Source organism: Lepidochelys olivacea (assembly GCF_965140295.1).
Source record: "Lepidochelys olivacea isolate rLepOli2 genome assembly, chromosome: 7".
Classification (NCBI taxonomy): domain Eukaryota; kingdom Metazoa; phylum Chordata; order Testudines; family Cheloniidae; genus Lepidochelys; species Lepidochelys olivacea.
The window spans coordinates 21097748-21120564 of record NC_140417.1 but is presented as its reverse complement, the minus strand read 5'-3'; the positions used below and the strand labels follow the sequence as shown (position 1 = coordinate 21120564).

General features: G+C 40.7%; 1 protein-coding gene across 1 annotated transcript in view; it reads right to left on the bottom strand.

Annotated features, from left to right (window-relative positions):
- UROC1 (urocanate hydratase 1) overlaps positions 1–20745 on the bottom strand; it is a 66248-nt gene extending 45503 nt beyond the window's left edge. The window contains exons 1-6 of the mRNA XM_084633044.1: positions 20489–20745; positions 12504–12634; positions 6647–6740; positions 4751–4810; positions 1374–1502; positions 601–662 (exon numbers count right to left, since the gene is read on the bottom strand). Of these exons, the coding sequence (XP_084489170.1) occupies positions 601–662; positions 1374–1502; positions 4751–4810; positions 6647–6740; positions 12504–12634; positions 20489–20614 (602 nt within the window). The 5' untranslated portion in view covers positions 20615–20745. The remainder of the gene's footprint in view (positions 1–600; positions 663–1373; positions 1503–4750; positions 4811–6646; positions 6741–12503; positions 12635–20488) is intronic.
- Between the last annotated feature and the right edge of the window lie 2072 nt (positions 20746–22817).

The following is a 22817-nucleotide window of genomic DNA, read 5'->3' as shown; positions in this document are numbered from 1 at the left end:
CACTTAGGTACTTTTGAAAATTTTACCCTAGATTCCTAACTCGCCTAGGTTCCTTTGAGAATGCTAACCTCCATATTCATGCTCCATATTAACCCCTTTCATATGTGCTCCTTATTTATGTGCACCTACTTCCCCTTGACTTTCACAGCACTGCAACTATTAATTCTCACCATGACATGCAAACTCTTGGATAACTGAGTGAACAATTCCCCTGCTCCATAAACTGGATGAGCAATGAAAAAATAAAATGCAATCACATTATTTATTCCCAAAATATCAAAAATATCATGTCTTGGTCATGACTGAGGCTTTAGACCTTGATTCAGCTGAGTCCTTATACATGTGTTTAACCTTAAGTTCCAATGGGACTTAAGTATGTGCTTAAATCATTTGCTGAGCACAGATGGGATCACTCATGCTTAAAATTAAGCATATGTTTAAGTGCTGTGCTGAATCAGGAGCTTACTTTAGTGATGGAACACAGTTAAAGTTCATCTATATTAGAAATTTTAATCAAAAGGTAACTGGTCTCTAACTCAGATTTAGTTAATATAAGACTGCAAACCTTTGAAACAGGAGTAATAATGAAGCATATCTTACATTGTAACTCCCATTGCAAACATTTTCTCATATTCATCTCTGGAGGAATAGTTGGGAATAACCTAAAAAGAAAAAAATAAAGCTTTGGAACATAGCAATGGTTCTATTCCACAGGCCAAATTCTGCTAGACTTACTCATGCCAGTAGTAAATCAATGAACATCAATGGGACTAATCCCAAGGGTAAGGAAGGGGGCTTTGGCTCCATATGTTCTAATATTATGGAAAAAGTGACTCATCTGTCATGCAGCTTACCTGCTTTCAAATCTTACAGAGGTAATTACCTGTCCACGTGAATAACAGATGAAGAAATGGGTTTCAGAATGGTAGCCGTGTTAGTCTGTATCAGCAAAAACAACGAGGAGTCCTTGTGGCACCTTAGAGACTAACAAATTTATTTGGGCATAAGCTTTCATGGGCTAAAACCCATTTCATCGGATGCACGGAGTGGAACATACAGTAGGGAGATATGAAGAGATGAGGACTGAATGGCTTAGAAGACTGACAATGGAACATAGAAACCACCTCTAGGTCACTCATTCAAATCTGCCCTAGGCTAACTCTGACAGAAAAACATGGCCATCTGATGAAGGCAGAATTCTGCCCTTAATTATCCCAATGCAACCCCACTGACGTAGAGAGGGTTGCACTGGAATAAATGAGGCAGAATTTGGACTTATGCGTTTTCTTTTATTCATGTAATGATAATCTAATAAGGAATAAGTTTAAAAACAGCCTAAGATGAGGCAAACAGAATGAGATGATAATACCCACCATGCCATTGGTGATGATTAATCGAGGTGCATACCGATGGCTGGGGAAGAGGCCCAAAGGATGTCCACTGTACATCACTAAAGTTTGCTCTTCTGTCATCTCAGACAAATAGTGCATCACCAACCAGAACTGAAAATTAAAGCAAAGGAAAACTAGTGAATCTGTTTCTATCTTGCAATGATCTGTCTTCCAAGAGCTCTTAAGTTTCTAGTATAATAACAGCTGTGTGGCTAACATAGTGTATTTATATATAGAAAATCAACCAGAACTTTTGCTACATTCTTACTTTTAATAAGGTCTATTAGAAGGACATTGCTCAACAGCAAACACATACATTACTAGTGAGAACATTCTGAATGAGCTCCAGAAAGAACAGCAAAAAAATCAGTATTTTTCTCCAGTACAAAACTCAGAAATGACTTGCTAGCACTTAATGGATCATTTTTTGAATTGTCCTGATTTTAACCTGAAATCAGCCATTTGGTTCTGGCACTTTTCTGAAAATCTTCCCAAGGCCAAATGCTAAAAATTTCTCTTTAAAATAACAGCTACGAAAACACACACAAACCTCATTAATCTCAAGATTGCAAGGTCTCCTACGGCTTCTCGCCTTTGAAATAAATCTGGATTACAATTGGCACTAGAAGGTGAAAGAAGTTTTCGTCCTAAACAAAAATCAACTCTTGATAAAAGAAAATACGGTCCTTGATACACATTCAGATATATAAAAAAAAATTCCCAACATCATCTGCAAAATTACTCTGGAAGTACACTAGAGAGCAAAATTTGTCCCTTAGTCTATAAACTGGCTGCAGAGTTAACACAAGTCCATTATTTTCCCACAGAACGTTCATATGATTTCAAGTGAATTTTCAAAATGTGATTATGGACTGAAAACACACAAAATAGTCACATTTTGCTATATTTTATGTACAACCACCATCTTTCTGGCTGATTAGCAAGCAGCAATGACTGTCTCTAAAGCAAGACCCATTCTGGCCTTCTTGGTGGAAAAGAATAGCCCAGGTCACAATTTTAAGTCTTGAGGCTGGTGGGGCTAAAGTGAGGGAAATTTGGAACCAGAAATGGATTTTTCTTTAGTAATCTACTTGGAAAAAGCAAGGGGCTGTGCAGATGATGTCAGCACTTTCAGGATAAATTTTGCAATGGCAAAAAAAAAAAAAGCACTCTGATTTCATGACATGAACACAGAGAACAAAGTGTTCCTATTACAACCCAATCATTCATCCGATTGCTACTCTAAGTAACCAGGAACAAAAAAGCATTGTTTGTTCTGCAGTGAAACTCCTGCAGTTCACAGCTCTATCTAATTTGGACAAGACAGCTGGAAATCGAGAAAGGACAGAGTGTTATCAAATTTTGTGTTGCTTGCATTTCACCTTGTTGTCTCACATTTGCCCTGAGGCATACCAGCCTCTGAGACACATGCATGCATCTAATTTAACTGGAGGTGCTGTTCACACTAAAACAGGAAAAGGGTCTCACAAGTAATTTATAATCAATTTACCCTCAAAAAGCCCCTGGTGGGGGTAAGGACTACAATCCACATTTTATCGGCTCGGAAATTGAGGCACAAGTGACTTGCCCAAGGTCACACATGGAGTTTGTTACAGAACTGGGAATAAAACCCAGGTTTCCCATCTCCCAGACCTGTGCCATAACCACAAGATCATTCATATTCCCCTACCTGTAAGTTAATGACAGGTTTCAGAGTAGCAGCCATATTAGTCTGTATCCGTAAAAAGAAAAGGAGTACTTGTGGCACCTTAGAGACTAACAAATTTGAAGTGAGCTGTAGCTCACAAAAGCTTATGCTCTAATAAATTTGTTAGTCTCTAAGGTGCCACAAGTACTCCTGTAAGTTAATGTATTTTTTGCAAAACAAACAAGGGACCAAAGTCAGAGAAGCTTCAGCAGGGATACATCTGACCCAATGCATTTCTGTCTTAAGGGTATTTTTGTTTGTGAGAGGTACAGGAAGCCTTAGAATAACGTGCACCATCTTCAGGTGAGCTCTGGGAGGACTTTAGAGCCAGAATTCCAACTAGATCTTCCAGTCTGCAGGGGGAGGTGCATGCCTGATGCTACATCCTTTCCAGGGGATGCAGCATATTCCTGTCTGCACACCTGTCCAGCTCTACCAGCAGCAAGGAAGGACTATAGCCCCAACTCCTCCTTTCACTTCTCTGCCCCCTTTGTAGTACCCTTGTGCCTCAGAAGATTCATGGAGGGGGCAGTTTCTGTGCTCACAGCAATTGCATTTGTGCCCTGCTGTCCATAGGGGCACATGAGAGCTGCTCATTGAATGTTCTTCCACTTCATCCCTGTTGAGCAACTGTACCCAATCTGGTTCTGAATGACTAAATTGCCCTTGTATAGGATGTAACCGAGTACCCATGTTATTGATGTCAGTGATTTCATTGAAATGTTTTTTTATGTGCAAATTTCAGTGTTTGCAAAGTGTTTGTGTGACAACTACACTGTACTGCATGCCATTACTGGGAAGAATGGGGACAACATATAGTATGCAGACGCTTGTTCTATGAGTAGAATAACACCTAATGCTTCTGAAATCTTCTCATCTAGCTGGGAAAGCAAACTCCCACAGACAATGGCCTGAGAAGAGTATCTGTACATTAGTGGAGAATTGACATTATGTCTCAGGATTATTGAGCTTTTGGGCAATGTGCGTGTCTTCCTCTGTGTTCTGCAAACCTGGCCTTGACCCTAGGTCTCAGATTTGGACTTTAGGATCCATTATACATTCCAGCCCCAGAATTTAGACTCAAGCCTCGACCACACCTCTTTATCAAAGGAGATATAATTCAATGTTACCAAAACTGAAGCTAAACTGGACAAAGAAATGGTCAGCTAGTAATTATGAAATGTCTTCAGCTGTTCTTTGATATTGTTGGAAACAGACTCAAGATTGTGCTTTTTAAGTCATTATTAGTAAGTTGCATGTTATCAAACTAGTGTGAAATTAGTAGAAACAAACAAATATTCCTTATTACATATTAAGATTCAATTTGCCTCTAAAATTATGTGAACAAACCAGAGGCGCATGCAAATGTACGATAGAAAGAAAAGAAATTATCTTAAAATACTCAATTGTCGTCACAACATTCCTATTTGGCAGCATGTCCTCTCCTCACTAAATAAAGCTCTGTACATCTCTACAGTTCATAACTCAGGATTCATCTACTCAGACGGGATGTTTTGGAATATTACGAGACAATGACTGCCAAGAATTTGTCACAAACTCTGCCTAAGCAGAATGGAGTTCCGGTGGGTGAAATATGAATCTGATCTACTTTTTCACAAGACCTCTGGTTGCAAATGTATCAATGTCATACCTGAGCCCAACTGCTGAAGACTTGTCCGTTTCCTCCGTAAGTTACAAGCTCCTGGGGAAACTAAAAAAGGCACATTTTCATGATTTTAAAACTAGTGCTTTCCTGCAACATTTCTGCATGATTCCTTTAACAATCCCAGAGATTAATTTAATGTTAAATTCAACTCGTTATATTTTTGCATCAACATTCTCTTGACTTTTGAAACCAGAAAGTATCATAGTAAAAGTGACAATTTAAGCAAATCAGTGGATTGTAATCTCTCCCTTAGAATAAGGGCTATTAATTATTGCAAAAATGTGGTTACCTATATGCCAAATTACAAAAATTAATCCTTGGCTGCTATTCTTTTAACTAGGCAGGCAATGCAAAAAGCTTCCTTAAAGTCAGTGTGAGCGATCTTGCTTCTGAGATGCATGCTGCACTTTCAAAGATGCAGAAAGGGTTAACATCTACTTTTTGATATATATTGAGGACATAAGATATTGAGTGCTTAACCCTACTCTCATTAAAGTCAATGACTTCAATGGGAGCAGGATTGAGCCCTGATTAATTTGTTGTGCCTGGCAGCCCCAATCAGAGTCCGGCCCCGCTGCGCTAGTCGCTCTGTAAATATATAGTGAGAGATGGTCCTTTCCCCAAGGAGCTTCCAGTCTAAATAGAGAAGGCACAACAAGTGTGTGTAGCAATGAATCGAAAAGAACAAGGAAAGGAAGACAAGTGAAATCAAAAACATTATTGCTTTACGGGGAAGTGGGCGTGGCAGCGGCAGGAGCACCCATCCAATAGCAGTATGGCTGCAAGAGGAACCATACCACTAGGTGGAATGAGAGCCAGCCCTGCCACTCAAAGGGTGGCCATCTATGTGTATGGCTCCTGCCCACATTGATTGGAATGGGGGTGGGGTGGGATGTCTCTTGCCTGCAGATCCCCAGTATCCATGGGGAAAGGAAGCATCACCCTCCAAGTTCCACAGCCCCCCCAGCTCCCCACAAGAGGGGAGCTATAACCTCCATGAGATCATCTTGCTGTGCTTTCTTGACTCATTGGCTTCCACTGTGGGCTTCTTTGAGGGAGGAGACAATACTTTTACTATATTTACTGACATACAGAGGCCTGTTAATTTGAACAACCAAAATCCCTTCCCCTCCCCACAGCCAAACTGAACACCTTGGGTCTCCAGATGCCAGCCAGTACTCCAGACTCCCATGACATCAGAGCCTAATTAATAAAAACGGTCAAATAGTTAAAGGGACTCCAGTAGTCACCATCTCAACCTCAGAGTGATCCAACAGGAGTTGAAAACTCTGAGGAATATTGTGGTCGGTGATAAGGTCTTTATAAAAATCATAGCTTTACCATCTAAAAACCCTGCATGCCTCTTGCATGCATAATTCCCACTGAAGTCATTAGGATTACAGCATATGGGACTGGCAGGCCTAAGCCCTACACAGATCCCTACCCTGAGAAACACAGTGTGCTTTCAGGCCCAACTGAAGCCAAAGGGAGTGGCTGGCCCTCAGTCCCCCCAGGAGATGCTCAGGAACCCTTGGAGGATCAGTCCCACAGAAAGTATCATTTTGGCATGCCACGCTGTACATACACTCTCTTGCAGATACTGAAAATGGCCGGTTTAACTAACACACATAGAAGCCAGCTCTACAGATGTTATGGAGGAAATGCACCCTTGTGTAGAGGACCAGCACAAGGTCTATGCAGCACTACTTCACTCCCATTTAATCATTATACTGAGGGTTTAAATGGGAATAAGTGGTGCATAAACCTTGCACAGGTCCTAAAATACTCCATTTATATGCGAGCATATCCGGAGGGAATTACTTGTAGATTTGCTCCTGTTCTGTGAATAATTTCTATCCCTTTATTTCCATGTTACATTACCTGGGCCACGGAGGGATCCAGATTATTCATGATCATGTGCATTATTGCAGCAGCTGATTTGGTTTTGCAAGGATATTCCTCTATGGGGTAAGCTCTGAAACAAACACACACAGACATTAGGGAGGATTTTGCTTAAGCACATGTAAAGAGAAGGAAAAAAACTGCAATGAAATATTTAACTGCCACCAAACTTCCCAGAGTTGCAGATATTGATTAATAAGGAAAGAAAAAATAAAACAAAACACAGCCCATGCCTGAAAAGACTTCTGTAAATTGAGTTAACATATTTGAGATTGATCAGAGCTAATCCAAGAATATTTGCAAATAGTTTTATTCAGCACTTTTCTACCATTAATTGTTGAATCAATTAATCACAAGTGGGATCTAACTTGATTGACATAAGCAAGTTCATATTACTCCTGAGAGCCCTGAAGAACCAGCACAAAGACAGCTGGATATTTCTGGTGCCCCATCACCTGAATTGTTTACTCCGCCAATTACAGGGCCACTCAGTTATATCTGTGCAACTCCGCACAAGACAATGGGGCTTGAAAGGTTTCACTGGTGGCATAGTTTGGCCTGCACCACCTCTGTTATTTCTGCTCATGCTTGAGAAGAAAAGACTCCAGCTTGATTCTCCATTCCTAGGTTGAGTTTGCAAGGCTGGCAGTTAGGGGAAAAAACACCCACATTTTCTTTTGATCCAGAAATCATTGAGGCATAATGTACATAGAATCCCACACTGGTATTTCTACAGAGCCACTTTTCAGAGCAAGATTATTCTTCAAGGCTAACTACTGTAATTATCTAATTGCTACCCTATGCTCTCCTTCCCACCAATTTGTTCTAAGACATCTAAATATCTCCTCATAGTGTAAGCTTTCCCGGGCAAGGACTGTTTTTTCTTATATGCTTGTACAGGGCACAGTACAACAGGTCTGGGGCCTCTAGGGGCTAACCCAAATCAAATAATATTAGAAAGTGTAACCATTATAAAAAGGTTTCACTGTTTTGCTTCCTCCTGTTCCACAAGCAGAAAAGTTGTTATGGCCATTGGAAGGTCATTCTGGCAGGAAAGATAACGTGGCATGTTTTACATGTCTAAACCATCTTTCTTCTATTTGCACACAGACCCTTGATGGCTGGGCTTTTGCTTCATATAGAAAGATGTTTAATCTGGAAAGGTTCGGATGAAACCTGCCAGTTACATTGATCAGACGTTGGCTGACCAACTTCTGACCCAAGACTGAAAATGTGTATTGTGTAGATTTAGCAGCTGTTCTCATCCCTTGGGTATATTTCCTTTTGTTTACCTGTATTCTGCAGGATAAAGAGGAAAATGTCTTGTAGTCACAGCCAAACTAGAAGGAAAGTCATTTTTAAAAAATGCACAGGGTTTCGTTTGTTTGTGGGAATAACATAGCAAGTACTGGGTAACTTTAAAATAATTTATTACAACATAAGATTACTGGATACATATATCAAAGTTGTATACACTTTGCACTAAGATAGAGGTGATATCATAGATGTGGTCAATTACCCAGACATCTGTTATGGAAATAATTCAGCAAGGCACAGATTATTTAACAAGTTCTTGGAATGCATTGGAGACAACTTTTCACTGCAGAAGGTGGAGAAAGCGACTAGGGGAGAATCTGTTCGGGACTGGATTCTGACAAATAGCAAGGAAGAGGTTAGGTGGAAGGCAGCTTGGGTGAAAGTGATCATGAAATGATAGAGTTCAGGATTCTAAGAAATGGTAGGAGGGAAAACAGAAGAATAAAGACAATGGACTTTAAGAAGGTAGACTTTAGCAAACTGGGAGAATTGGTAGGTATGATCCCATGGGAAGCAAGTCTACAGAAAAAAGGAGTTCAGGAGAATTATCAGTTTTTTAAAGAGACATTATTAAGGGGACAAGAGCAAACTATTCCAATTTGTAGGAAAGATAGGAAGTACGGTAAGAGACCACGCTGACTTAACCAGGTGATCTTCAATGATCTGAAACTCAAAAGAGTCATATAAAAAGTGGAAACTAGGTCAATACTGAAAAGTGAATAAAAGAACAATACAAGCATGTAGGGAGAAAAATAGAAAGGCCAAGGGACAAAACAAGATTAAACTAGTTAGGGACATAAAGGGTAACAAGAAAAGATTTTACCAAGACATTAGAAGCAAGAGGAAGACCAAGGACAAGGTAGTCCCATTACTCTATGAGGAGGGAAAGACAATAACAGAAAACGCAGCAATGGCCATAGCGTTAAATGCCTTCTTTGTTTCAGTTTTCGCCAAAAAGATTAGCAGTGTGAATGGGATAGGATCTATGTCTAAAATAGGGAAACAACAAGTTAAGAATTACTTAGACAAGTTAGATGTCTGACAAAATACATGCTAGAATATTTAAGGAAGTGGATGAAGAGATCTCTGAGCCATTTGCCATTATCTTTGAGAACTCATGGAGGATAGGAGAGATCCCAGAGGGCTGGAAAAGGGCAAATATGGCGCCTACCTATAAAAATGGGAATAAGGACAAGCCAGGGCATTATAGACCAGTCATCTTAACTTCAGTACCCAAAAAGAGAATGGAGCAAATAATCAAACAATCAATTTGTAAGCACCTAGAGCAGTGGTTCTCAACCCTGGTCCACCGCTTGTTCAGGGAAAGTCCCTGGCGCGCCGGGCCAGTTTGTTTACCTGCCACGTCCGCAAGTTCAGCTGATCGCAGCTCCCACTGACCACGGTTCGCCGCTCCAGGCCAATGGGGGCTGCGGGAAGAGCGGCCAGCATGTCCCTTGGCCCACACCACTTTCTGCAGCCCCCATTGGCCTGGAGCAGTGAACCGTGGCCAGTGGGAGCCACGATTGGCTGAACCTGTGGACGCGGCAGGTAAACAAACCGGCCCGGCGCGCCAGGGGCTTTCCCTGAACAAGCGGTGGACCAGAGTTGAGAACCACTGACCTAGAGGATAATAAGGTGATAAGTAACAGTCAACATATATTTGTCAGGAACAAATCATACTAAACCAATGAAATATGCTTCTTTGACAGGGTAACAAGCTTTGTGGGTAAGGGAGGAAGCAGTAGGTGTGATATATCTTGTCTTTAGTAAGATTTTTGATACTGTAAGCAACCTAGGGAAATATAGTCTAGATGAACCTACTATAAGGTGGGTGCACAACTGGTTGGAAAACCATACTCAGAGAGTAGTTACCAATGGTTCACAGTCAAGCTGGAAGGGCATATCAAGTGGGGTCCCTTAGGGATCTGTTCTGGGTCTGATTCTATTCAATATCTTCAACAGTGTTTTGGACAATGGCATTGAGAGTACACTTATAAAGTCTGCAACAATACCAAGCTGGGAGAGATTGTAAGTACTTTGGAGGACAGGCATAGAATTCAAATGATCGGGACAAACTGGGGAAATGGTCTGAAGTAAACAGGATGAAATTCAATAAAGACAAATGCAAAGTACTCCACGTAGGAAGGAACAATCAACTGCATAAATACCAAATGGAAAGTGACTGCCTAGGAAGGAGGACTGCAGAAAGGATCCAGGATTATAATGGATGACAGACTAAACATGAGTCAACAGTGTAACACTGTTTTCAGAAAAAGAGAACATCATGCTGGGATGTATTAGCAGGAGTGTTGTAAGCAAGACACAAGAAGTAATTCTTCCACTCTGCTCAGCACTAACAAGGCCTGAACTAGAGTGCGGTGTCCAGTTCTGGGCAGCACACTTCAGGAAAGATGTGAACAAATTGGAGAAAGTCCAGAAGAGAGCAACAAAAACGATTAAAGGTCTAGAAAACATGACCTACGAGGAAAAAATTGAAAAAAAAAATGGGTTTGTTTAGTCTGGAGAAGAGAAGACTGAGGGGGGACATGAAGGATGTAAAAGGTTGCTATAAATAGGAAAGTGATAAATTGTTCTCCTTATCCACTGAGGACTGGACAAGAAGCAATGGGCTTAAATTGCAGCAAGAGAGATTTAGGTTAGGCATTAGGAAAAATTTCCTAACTGTCATGGTAGTTAAGCACTGGAACAAATTACTTAGGGAGGTTGTGGAATCTCTGTTATTAGAGGTTTTTAAGAACAGTTTACACAAACACCTGTCAGGGATGGTCTAGATAACACTTAGTCCTGCCTCAGTGCAGGGGACTGGTTTCATAAGCAACCATACAATCCCTGGTCTTTGATATCTGCTAACACAAAGAATGTTGCTATGTGAACAAGGATATTAATGAAACAGAAGCACGCTGAACCACATTCCATAGGAAACACAAATAAACAAATGAAAACAAAGTGTGCCAGGTGGAAAAGAACAGACTTTTTATTTTTGAGATTCAAAGAAACTGTTATAAAAATGGAAAACGAAAAATAAACACACTATAAAAAGTATCTGATGCAATCAAAGAATTATTGACATTAGAGATGGAAATGATCTGGTGGGCCATCTAATCCAATCCCAGTCAGGGCAAGTTCGTCCCCAACTTTTTAGTGTTCAGTGCTTTGTGCTACCTAGAGTCCAATCCTGCAGTCCAATTCAGACAAAACTCCCATTGTCTTTAGCGTGCAGTTTGTCTTAGTTTAGGTCCGCAGAATTTGTCCCCAGTCTCATGCTGAGAGCTTGGAGACACAGTTGTCTGCACAAATCTGAGTGCTTTATAGTTACTTGTTTTATTTATTTAGATTTCTGTTAAGATATTAAACATGACCTTGTCTGACACAAATTAGAACACAATTAATCAGACTAGAAACAACAGCTAACCCACCAGCAGGCCCTCAACAAAACTGCTCTGCTCCACAAACCTTTGCCCCTCTCTGAAAGCTTGAGTAAAGTATTGCCCCTTACAGCACTCTCCAAATGTTAACAGGTCTAGTATATTTCAGATCAGGCTCAGGCAGCAGGTTCCAAAGCTGAGGGCCCCTCATGGAGAATGCTCTACCTCTCTTTTAAATCAAGGGGGATCCAGCTCTGAAGCCTCTCCTATGTGGCATGAGGAGAGAGCCTGTCTCTCAAATAGGTGGATCCAAAGCCACTCAGGGCATTTGACCTCTCCCTCTGATTCACCAATTGTTGGCTTCAACATTCCAGCAGTCTCTGGATTGAAATCTACAGTCTAGCAATAATAACCGAGGAGTTTTGCCAGCCAACCGAATTCAGCTTCAGCACAAGCTGCAGTGCATATAAGACTTATTCAGAGCTCGTACAGTTGGGACTGTACTTCAGATGCTTGTGAAACACTACAAGGACCTCTGAATGTGGCCATGTGTCAGACTTCAGTGGTGCATAGGCCTTGTGCAGTCTCTCTGCACAGAGATGAATTTCACCCCAAGTGTTTTACAACCATTCCAGGAGCTTGAACTGATGATGTAAGAGCCCAAAGTAAATGTCTCCAGAGTAGACCTGCTTTTAAATAAGGAGCACAGTATAATCAGAGATAGAGAGGGGAGGGCCTAGTTCGTGGCCACCCACAATATTTCCCTGGTTGGACAGTGGAATGCTCACTAATGCCAAGGGGAATTTTGTGGAGCTAGAGAGCAATATAGAGCCCGGAGTATGAAGAACCTCGGTTATGCAGCTTATGGGGTAGCATTCCAAAACTATGACTGAGGCTCAATATGAACAAAGCTACTGATTTCTAATTACATACAAGGCACAATATTTATTTGTTTGATTGATTCAGGTCATTAATATGTCTTGACACTGTTTCGAGATGGGTGTAAGCGGGGCCTCACTGGGGCATAGGCTTTGGGCTAGCCCTAGGCACAGAAGTGAATTTCATATCCAGAGTACAACAAGCATGGCAGTGGCAACTGATTGCAATTCTGAAAAGTGCCCTCCCAGCCTTACCTCATCTCAATTTCTGGACAGAATCGGTACATGTATATGTGGCCGTAGAGCTTGAGCTCTTCTGCAAATTCCAGCGCCAGCTCTTTGTGGACTTCGGGTGGGAAATAACGCAAAGCATTTTGCAAAGCCAGCTGTCAAAGAAAACGGCAAGGGTAAAATGAAGGTGACGAGGTGGGTGGTTATCATAACAACATGAGCTTTTATGAGAAATGATGGGAAACCTGCCCAGATCATAAGAGTATTCAAGGTTACTGCCCTTAAAAGAATAAGGACCCAAGAAGTGAGAAAGCTGAGCAGTTCCGATGATATTTCTTCATCCTAATCCTTGCACAACAGAAAAATACTCTGGCTCAGATTCTCTGCTACGCCCAGTCTCCATCAACCACAGCAGTAGAGGGAGAGGAGGACAGCAAAGGAGCCAGCTGAAGATAACCGGGCAGTAGGGTTCTGGCCACTCCTTTCCTGCCCCCAGCATCCCACTACACTCAGCCAGGAAGGCAGTGGTACAGGACACAGCTTTGCTATCTCTAAACAAGTTGAGGGCTCTCAGAGGCCAGGGGAAGCCTTAACTGTGGGGATGCAGCCAGTTTATGGCCCCTTTGCACCTCCGGAGTGGCACAAAGGGACTAGATTGGGCTAGACAATCTGAGCCTCTAAGATGTTTATTAAACAAACCCAACAATAGGGAGTAGAACAAGCTTCAGCTCAACTCGAAGGCAGCAACCATGTCTTCAGACTTTTGGTAAAATTTCAGACATATGGTGCTACGCACAGATGTTCAATAAATAACCATAACACCATGATGTGCAGTATTCCATTCGCAGTCTGGTGCAATTTCTGGTCTTTTTTTTATCTTTTCAATGTGCATATGTAATTCCCATTAATTTTAATGCAAGTATGGTATGTAAATTAAGTAAAGATTAGCCATAAATACTTGTGTACCTAGTTATTTCTAAAGATGTTTGCCCATCATTTCTAACCCTATACAGAAGAAAATGTTCACATTTTCTTTATATTTGTTCTTTGCTTCTGTAAGTCAAGTTATGATGGTGGAATTTTTAGGAACAATCCCACAGAGGGAGTAAAAATCCAGTAGACATGAGGCAGTTTCAATTTGTTATGCGCAAAATTATATGCAGAAGGCTTGCTCAAAATAGGACTTTAATGGGATTTAAGTGATGCATAGGTCTTGTTCGGGCTCTCTGCATAAAGATAAATTTCACTCAGAGTATACTCATAGCAGGATACCTACACTTGATAGTGGATTCTTGTAGGATCTTTCCCATTAAAAGTAACCACTAGATGTTTGTGAAATCCTCATAATGAAATGTAAATTCAAGGTTTTTCACATTCCTTACAAACTGGAAAATGGACTAATTTTCACAGAAAGCCTCGCTAAGGTATTCATATTATTTAGGCAAAACCAGGACCAATTTCAATTAAAAATGGACCAGTTTTTGAACAAAAATGTGAAAAAATAAGACTATTTTTCAGGAAAGGAAAACATATAAAATGTGTAAAACATGCAGCATTTTGAAATTACTGGAAAATCAATTGTTGGAATGAATAAAGCCATTTCGTCCAACATTTGAATAAACCTAAATGAACGTGAGTGAGAGAAATCATACAAAATTTTGTATATTTTATGTGAAATTTTAAACTCCAAAATAATCACAGGTGGGTGGGATTTTAGGCAAATCACACATACTCTTTTTGATACTTATCAGATATTTATTACTGTTCCATCAGTGAGAAAATCAAATTATGAATTGATAAGGTTATTTAAAGTTATATTTTGGTGGAGTTATTTTATTTTCAGTTGTTCAGCACATCTAGCCCGAAACAACAGGAATTGCAGGAGGTGGCTTTGGACATAAGTAGTGTTCTTTCCTGTAAATCAGTACTGAACCAATCTCCATTGTTGTGCTAGGGGGCGCTGTGCTGCCAAAGGAGCTATTGTTCAGAAATGACAACAATGAGGTCCTGGGCTCTGGTGGGCGTTGAAGATCTCATGGCACGTTCCATAAGAGTAGGGTTTTCTCCCCTGTGTCAGGGCAAATTCACATTACATGCTGCTTGCCTAAGAGTCTTCCCGCCTAAGTTCCAGTTGGATAAGTATTCTCATCACTTTTCGTCCCAAGCTATTGCAGAGTGTGTTGCTATGCATTATTATGCATTTGCTACAATTTTCTACAGTGGTGGGTGTATTTTCATATTAAACTGATTCTTGCACATGGAATCAAACTCTGGAAGCTGTGCTAAGGCACTGTATTCCCTCTGCCTGCAGAGATGTTGCCCATAGTTTGCAAAGCACATTGGTATCTTTTGAGATGAAAGGTGATACGCATATGCTATTATCTTTATGTAACATTTTGTTAAATCGTGTAGCCAATATGTATTCCACATTCTGGTCTATTAGAGCCATAATGAGGCCAAAGATTTTACAACCTTTAAAAGGCTAATTGCACACAAAGGTCACGAAAAAGATTTTCCACTTGCATTATAAATGGCAGCACTATCCAAGCTGCTTTCCGCTGAAGATAGTCTCAAACCATATTTAACTTAATAGCTTCATTTGGGTGATTTGTAGGGAGTGGAGATATAGTTTGCTTTAAGATCTGATGAGATCACAACATCTCACCATGGGGGAGACTCTTGTTTTGGAGAGGGGAGAATACAGCACATATACCCTGCACTTGCAGCACCCTCTAGTGGCTGCATGAGGGAGTCATGGATGCAGATAATTTATAGAGAATGCGAACTGGAGTAGTGCAATATGGGAATAATGGTGCTTAGAACAGAGAACAGTGAAAACCCACAGACTCAACCTATTTATTCTCAGCATAGTAATTGTTCTGGGGAGACAAGACACTTTGGCAAAAACCCTTAAAAGCCATACAAAACCCAAGCCTTGGCCCAGTGGCAAATCTAGTTGACTTCAATGGGCCATGGTTTGCTCTTTATGGTTTAGAGTTCTCCAGCTAGCTCACCACTTGAGCCTGCAAGCCTTCAACACACAAAACTCCCACAGGCTTCAATGAGAACTAGCATCCACAAGGGCTGCCAGAAAAGACAAGACGATGACTATGTAAGAAAATGTTCCTGGCATAGGTATGCTTGCTTTTGAGCACGTAGGGTCAGATCCTCTTTGAGGTCAACAGAGCTATGACCATTTACACCAGCTAAGAATGTGGCCAATAAAATCCAGGGGCTGGAATTTGCCATTTTATCGACAGTAAGAAAAGAGAAAAAAATTCCATTCACTGGATGTAGAAAATGCAAATTATTTTTTCAAATTTAACTACCCCTCCAGCACCGAGATAAGCAGTTGTTTTTCAAGAGCATGTTACTAGCTAACACAAAAATCCCAGCTATAATTAATATATGATATGGTTGGGTGTTTTTGTTAGTTGACATAACAGCTGCAATCAGCCATAACTACAACAATTTAGCTTTGGAGAATTTCAAATAAGAGAAATGCCACACACACTCTTAAAAATAAAATACAGTTATCTGGGATAAAATTCTATGTGTGTGTGTGTGGCCAGGGGGGAAATGTGTAACAGGAAAAGGGAAAATATTGCAACATTTGGAATTATGGCTGTGTTCTATGTTGACTATCAAGTGCTGGAGGAATGAAAATGTTATTTTTCTAACCTGGCTAGAGTTATTCAATAAATATCCTGCATTATTTGTAGTCTAATAGGATTGCTAGGGATATTTTTACCTAATCTACAAATACAGCTTGGCAAATTCAAACAGTTTAACATGTAAGTAAATACTAGAGCTGGGCAAATGATGTGAAAAAATTTTTGTGACTATCTGCTTGGCTTTTTTTGGCTGACCTTATGCCCTATTTGTGTTCCCTTTCCAAAAGCATCCAAGTGATTGAGTTTTGTAATACAAACATTCATGCAAACGAATTCCAAAGTTGCATGTGCTTGTATTTGCAGAAACCAAAGTGAATTCTCAGATGAAAGTATTGACACCAAAAGCGCTTGTATGTGTGTCCAATCAGGGAAGATAAGCAATACCATGTGACTTATGTGACCAATCACAACTAAGCAGCATATCTTGAATTCTGTATGTTCCTGCCCTCTACATCACTTAAATCCCACTATGTCATCAAAATATGGAGCCTTGTGCTAGACCTTAGCACATGAGTGAATTTCATCTATAATAAATGCATTTCTGGAAATCAAAATTTCCCTGTGATTATTCTGCAAGCAGAGAAAAAGATGAAGAGGATGATTTTCAGAGATGCTTGGTACTTACGACTCCTATTGACTTCATCTCATGCTGCAAGTGCTCAACACCTGTGAAAATCAGACTTTGATCTCACTGAAAGTGTACATGAAAGTCAATAGGACTTACGCTCCTAAGTCACTTAGACTTTTTTTGAAAACCCCACCTTGAACTAATTATTTGCTGAGAGTATTTCAAGCTGGTCACCTAAGTACAATATAAGAACTTGACACAAAGTTTCCTTCTTAGACATGCATGGTGGATCATGACTAATATTTTGCTCTCATTTTGAAGCACTCCACTAGCAGGTTGTTTTTCTTGCCTTACAACCTCCTTGGGAGGTAGGTCACTATCACATTTTACTGATGGGAAACTGAAGCCCAGAGAAGTGACACCCAAAGTCACATTGATTTCTTGGTTCCTTGTTCTGTTCTTTAACAATGAGATTAACTTTTTTTTTCCTCCCATTTATCTTCTTGGATTTGGTGTTTATAAGGCATTTATAGAGGGATTATTCTCTGAAAAGTGATTGTAAAAATGAGATTGTGGGTTTCATGTGTTATTCTCTCTCAATAGCATCCAATACAGATGACCTCAGTTTAGAAGTAAAAGTGGATCTTTCTGATTGGCCATTGTTGTTAACTCCACATGGGTTCTGAAAGTCCAGCTGTGTTCTTTATGGCTAAGATTTTCAAAAGCAGAACCCTAGAGTTAGACTCCTCCTTCCATATGTGGATTTCTAACTCAGTGGCCTGATTTTCAGAAATGCTAATCAACCAGAAGTTCCCACTGAGGTCAAATGTCCTCCCACTTCTCCACCAAGGTCAAAGGGAGCTGCTGGGGGGCTCTGCACTTTCGCAAAAGAGGCCACTTCAAGCTCCTATTTTTGAAATTCTTGACCCATGCCTATTACATTATAACTACTAGCAAAGATACTCCAATCAAAGCTTTCTGTCTGCAGAATGTTTAGCTTGACAGATGGAAGCTGAAGAGCAGAAAGCTTGAGCTTTCTGAGACGGGGAGGGAAAGACAGAGGATATGGCTGTTTCAAGCACTCGGCCATGAAAGTGGAAGCAAGTGAGCTCAGGAAACTTATAAACAAAATAGGTCCTCAGAAATGGTTTGGTTTACTGAAGGAGATTAAATATTGTAAGGTAGGGAGAATTGAATATCTCGTCAGCAAGCCCCAAGGCACATGGCTTTTTCTAAATCTCACTTAAAGGCTTTATATTATTACCAGAAACAGAGGCACACGAAAACAAACATTGCAATGGCTTAGAATTATTATTGCAAATACAGAAAAACTTAGCCCCAAGGGATATAAACATCCTCAGCAAGTGTAAGTCAGTATAGCTCCATTGACTCCATACCAGCTGAGTCGCTGGACTACTTTTTTCCTTTGCTCATTAGCTATTTTTATTAGAAAATAAATGTATCATTGCACACAAAGAAAAATCTCCAGATAGTCCCAGCATTACACATCACTGATAAAGGCTGAAATCCTGTCTCAAGGTTTTGAAACCACCTTGTAGAAAGACTATATTTGTTAAGCATGGAAGGGATTTGGGCTTTCAGGTATCAAATAAATACCAGCTGAGACTCTAAACCTGTTAGGAGTTTAAAGGTGGAGGATTAAAAGCCAAATAAATCAGAAAGGAAGCTTTTAAATCTTTAACAGGCCAATAAAAGATTCACAACCAGCCTGACCTTTTATTAACTATCAGAGGGGTAGCCGTGTTAGTCTGGATCTGCAAAAGTGGCAAAGAGTCCTGTGGCACCTTATAGACTAAAAGACGTATCGGAGCATAAGCTTTCGTGGGTGAATACCCACTTCGCCGGATGCATGTCGTGGAAATTTCCAGAGGCAGGTATAAATATGCAAGCAAGAATCAGGCTAGGGATAACGAGGTTAGTTCAATCGCTAGAAGAGGGCCTCATCCTCCCTGATTGAACTAACCTCGTTATCCCTAGCCTGACTCTTGCTTGAATATTTATCCCTGCGTCTGGAAATTTCCAAGACATGCATCCGATGAAGTGGGTATTCACCCACGAAAGCTTATGCTCTGTTACATCTGTTAGTCTATAAGGTGCCACAGGACTCTTTGCCTCTTTTATTAACTGTTATTGATAAGGAGGGGAGAGAATAGGGTAGGATGCTGGAAACCAGATTGGGACTAAACCAATTTCCACGGGGGTTTGTTCCCAGAAAATACTTGATCTGAGGAAATAATGTGGAGCCCATGATCCATATTATCTTCCTTGTGCGGTTATGGCAGGCAGGAAACTGTACTAGTTTCCATTCATAGAGTTCCTGCCTCATAAGAGAACAAGGGTGAGGATCTCTCCATGATGGGAGGTGGTGGGGAGGGGTTGGCCTGCTAAAAGGTGAATATCTGTAGGTCCATAGAGATCTCGGAACATCTATGGAGACCATATGCTTCTTCACAGCAGCTCCACTGATCTCCCCTCCTCCTGGCAGCATGGCTCCTTCAAGAGCCACGGAACCATTAATTCCCCCACCTCCATCCCATGGCTGTGCTGTAATAGCCGAGGAGAGCATTCCTCAGTAACTAATGTTGCTCAAAGCAGCATTAATTCCTAATTAGATCTCTCATGGCTGTTCTCTTTTTGTTCCAAATACCCCTGGTGTCTCAATCCTTAGAAGTGGGGCTTCCATAGAGTCCCAAGGACCTAGGGAGAGATCTGAGATCTGGGTCTCCCCAGATACACACCTCCACCCTAGCTGGTTTTTAACTATTTTGGTTCCTCCTTGCTTGTGGAAATGGACAGAAAGAATCTGACCTCAAGTGCAAATTCAACACTCACATAAGCAGGTTGTAACACCAAAGAAGTCTATGGAGTTGTGCCTACTTTCATCAGTTGTGAATGTGTCCCTGTGTGTCTAGCATGGGGGGTGGGGGGGAAGAGTACAATGTTATATTATTATTGCTATTATTATCTGATGAAAGATGGCCTTTCAGACCATTAAGGAACCCACTTGCTGCCCTTGAACACGCAAAACTCCTGTTGACTTTTGTTTTAATGTAACCTTTTAACTGTTAAAATTTTAAAAATCTCTAATAAGGATTGAGCCTAACGATTACCTAACAGTGCAAGCTACCTAGTCAAACAAAAAAAAGAGATAGAATTGCACAACCAAGAACAAATCATTAACCCAAACCCGAGAAGTCTGTGCCTCAGCAGAGAACACCAGGACGTTTCTGATTAGGCTTTTAAATATATTTCTCCCTGTAACATCTTAAAATGCAAAACCAAAATGGAATGTATGCGGATGGTTAGTAAACAGGTGTTGAGCTTCCATACTTTGTGTTGATCAATTTTGTGGGCTAAACCTTGTACGCATACACGAGGGATTTTTTTTTTAAAGGGGATGCTCATAAAATGTCCAGTGAAAAGTGCTAGATTGACAGCTACAGAGCCTAAAGTCCCATTTACCCCAGAAAGCACCAAAAAGTTCTGTGCAAGCTTCTCCCACACTGCCCCACCGACGTGTCTCAAGCTTTTCTTTGGGGAGAAGCAATGAGGTGAAAGCAGACAAGTCCCCACGGCATTGTCCGTTAGCTGACAGCTCCGTGATATTAAAGCCACAAGGAAACTTATTTAGTGGCCTTGTACTTTGGCTGCCAAACCCTGCGGAGCATTTGAGGCAGAAGCCCTGCTGCTTTGGATGGCTGGTATCTGGTGGGAAGGGAAGCTTGGTCTCGCAAACCCCATGTTACCTTTTCTTCCTGAGCAGTGAGGTTGGGGGTTCTCACAGGAGCATGAGGTACTCCTTTCTTTCGCCCTCTGTTTTCTGGCAGGGGATGTAGTGGAAGCCCCCCACAAATGTCCTCCAGGCTAGACATGTCTGCTGGGAAAATAGGAGATGAAGAAAAGGCTGGTTCAAGGGGAATGAGAAGTGGAGAGGGAGGTGTGTAAGCACCTGGGATGTGCAGTAGCTATGAGATCACCTCAGAGAGAACAGCCCACCCTGTGGCTTTTGCAAACATGTCTCCCAAGTTCTGAGGACAAACACCCCAGGCGACACACCTACTCACACTGTGAAGTCCCATTGGTTCTTCCCTCCTTCCCTGAATAATGAATCATTTACCATTTTGCTGTTTATTCTCTGAATTTTTTTTTTTTTTTTTTTTTGCAGCTGCTCTGCTAACATTTTGGGATACCTTTGGTCCAGTCCTACATTCTTTGCACACACCAAAGTCACATTGCCTTCCACGCAAAGTAAGGCTGCTGGACTTCAAAAGGAGATTTGTCTGAGTAGCGATTCCATGATTTGTGCCTTGACCTGTCTATAATCTCATAACTGAATATTGGGAGCTTTCTCTGTCACACCTCTAGATAGTACTGTACCTCACTCCTGACCAGTTTCTCTTTCTGTTAACAGCTGTTATCCATAATAGCAATAAGGATGCCACCCCACATAGGTTCCTGTTATTATATGTTCCTGAATTTTAACAGATTTAAACAGAATATATATCAGTCTATTCAATATTGCTACTGATTTTGCTGTGCTACATAATAATAGCAGGGAGAAAATAAGGTTTCTCTTCTACCTGGCTTTTATACACCATGATCAACAACAACCAGAGTGGCTAAGGCTCTTCCCATTCAAACATCACAAACAAACAAATATGCTTCCTGTGACTTTCCTCTTAACACAAAACATGAACTTTAATCTTACTTTTGAACCTTTGTTTAAATTGTGCAGCTGCTTTTTGGCCCTTGTTGCATTCACAGATCCACAGCCTATTTCTGTGCTGACATCCACTGGGAGAATTACCTGAGTAAGGACTCCAGGATTGAGCCCATAATCTGGAAAAAAAAAAGAGAGAGAAAAAATATTAAAAGAATGAACAGGTGTGAAATGGGAACATCTCAGACTTAAGGTCCATCGTTCTATGAGGTGTAAAAGGGTGAAATCAGTAGGGTTCTTAAGAAATTAAATAATGTTCTATAGAAATTATTCTGAAAACCTATAGCATTTAAAAGAGAATGATGCCCTCTCTTATAGGTTTCCTTGAACAATCCTATAGAATCCTACAACAGGGATATTATTGTCTATTAAATTTGACAGAAGGGTTGAAAAATGTATAGAAAGGTTATTATTTTTTGCTATTAAATTCTACTGGACTTTTCCATAAGTGCAGCAATAAACAAAATGGCAGGTGAAATTTAATGCTGATAAATGCAAAGTAATGCACATTGGGAAGCATAATCCCAACCATACATATAAAATGATTGGGTCTAAATTAGTTGTTACCACTCAAGAAAGAGATCTTGGAGTCATTGTGGATAGTTCTCTGAAAACATCCACTCAATGTGCAGCAACAGTCAAAAAAGCAAACAGAATGCTGGGAATAGTTAAGACAGGGACAGATAATAGGACAGAAAATATCATGTTGCCTCTACATAAATCCATGGTATGCCCCCATCTTGAATACTGTGTGCAGATGTGGTCGCCCCATCTCAAAAAAAATATATTGCAATTGGAAAAGGTTCAGAAAAGGGCAACAAAAATTATTAGGGGTATGGAACGGCTTCCGTCTGAGGAGAGATTAATAAGGCTGGGACTTTTCATCTTGGAAAAGAGATGGTTAAGGGGAGATATGATTGAGGTCTATCAAATCATGACTGTTGTAGAGAAAGTAGTTAAGGAAGTGTTGTTTACTACTTCTCATAACACAAGAACTAGGGTTCACCAAATGAAATTAATAGGCAGCAGGTTTAAAACAAATAAAAGGAAGTATTTCTTCACACAATGCACAGTCAACCTGTGGAACTCCTTGCCAGAGGATGTTGTGAAGATCAAGGCCATAACAAGGTTCAAAAAAGAATTAGATAAATTCATGGAGGATAGGTCCATCAATGGCTATTAGCCAGGGTGGGTAGGAGTGGTGTCCCTAGCCTCTGTTTTCCAGAAGCTGGGAATGAGTGACAGGAGATGGATCACTTGATGATTGTTTGTTCTGTTCATTCCCTCCAGGGCATCTGGCACTGGCCACTGTTGGAAGACAGGATACTGGGCTCGATGGACCTTTGGTCTGACCC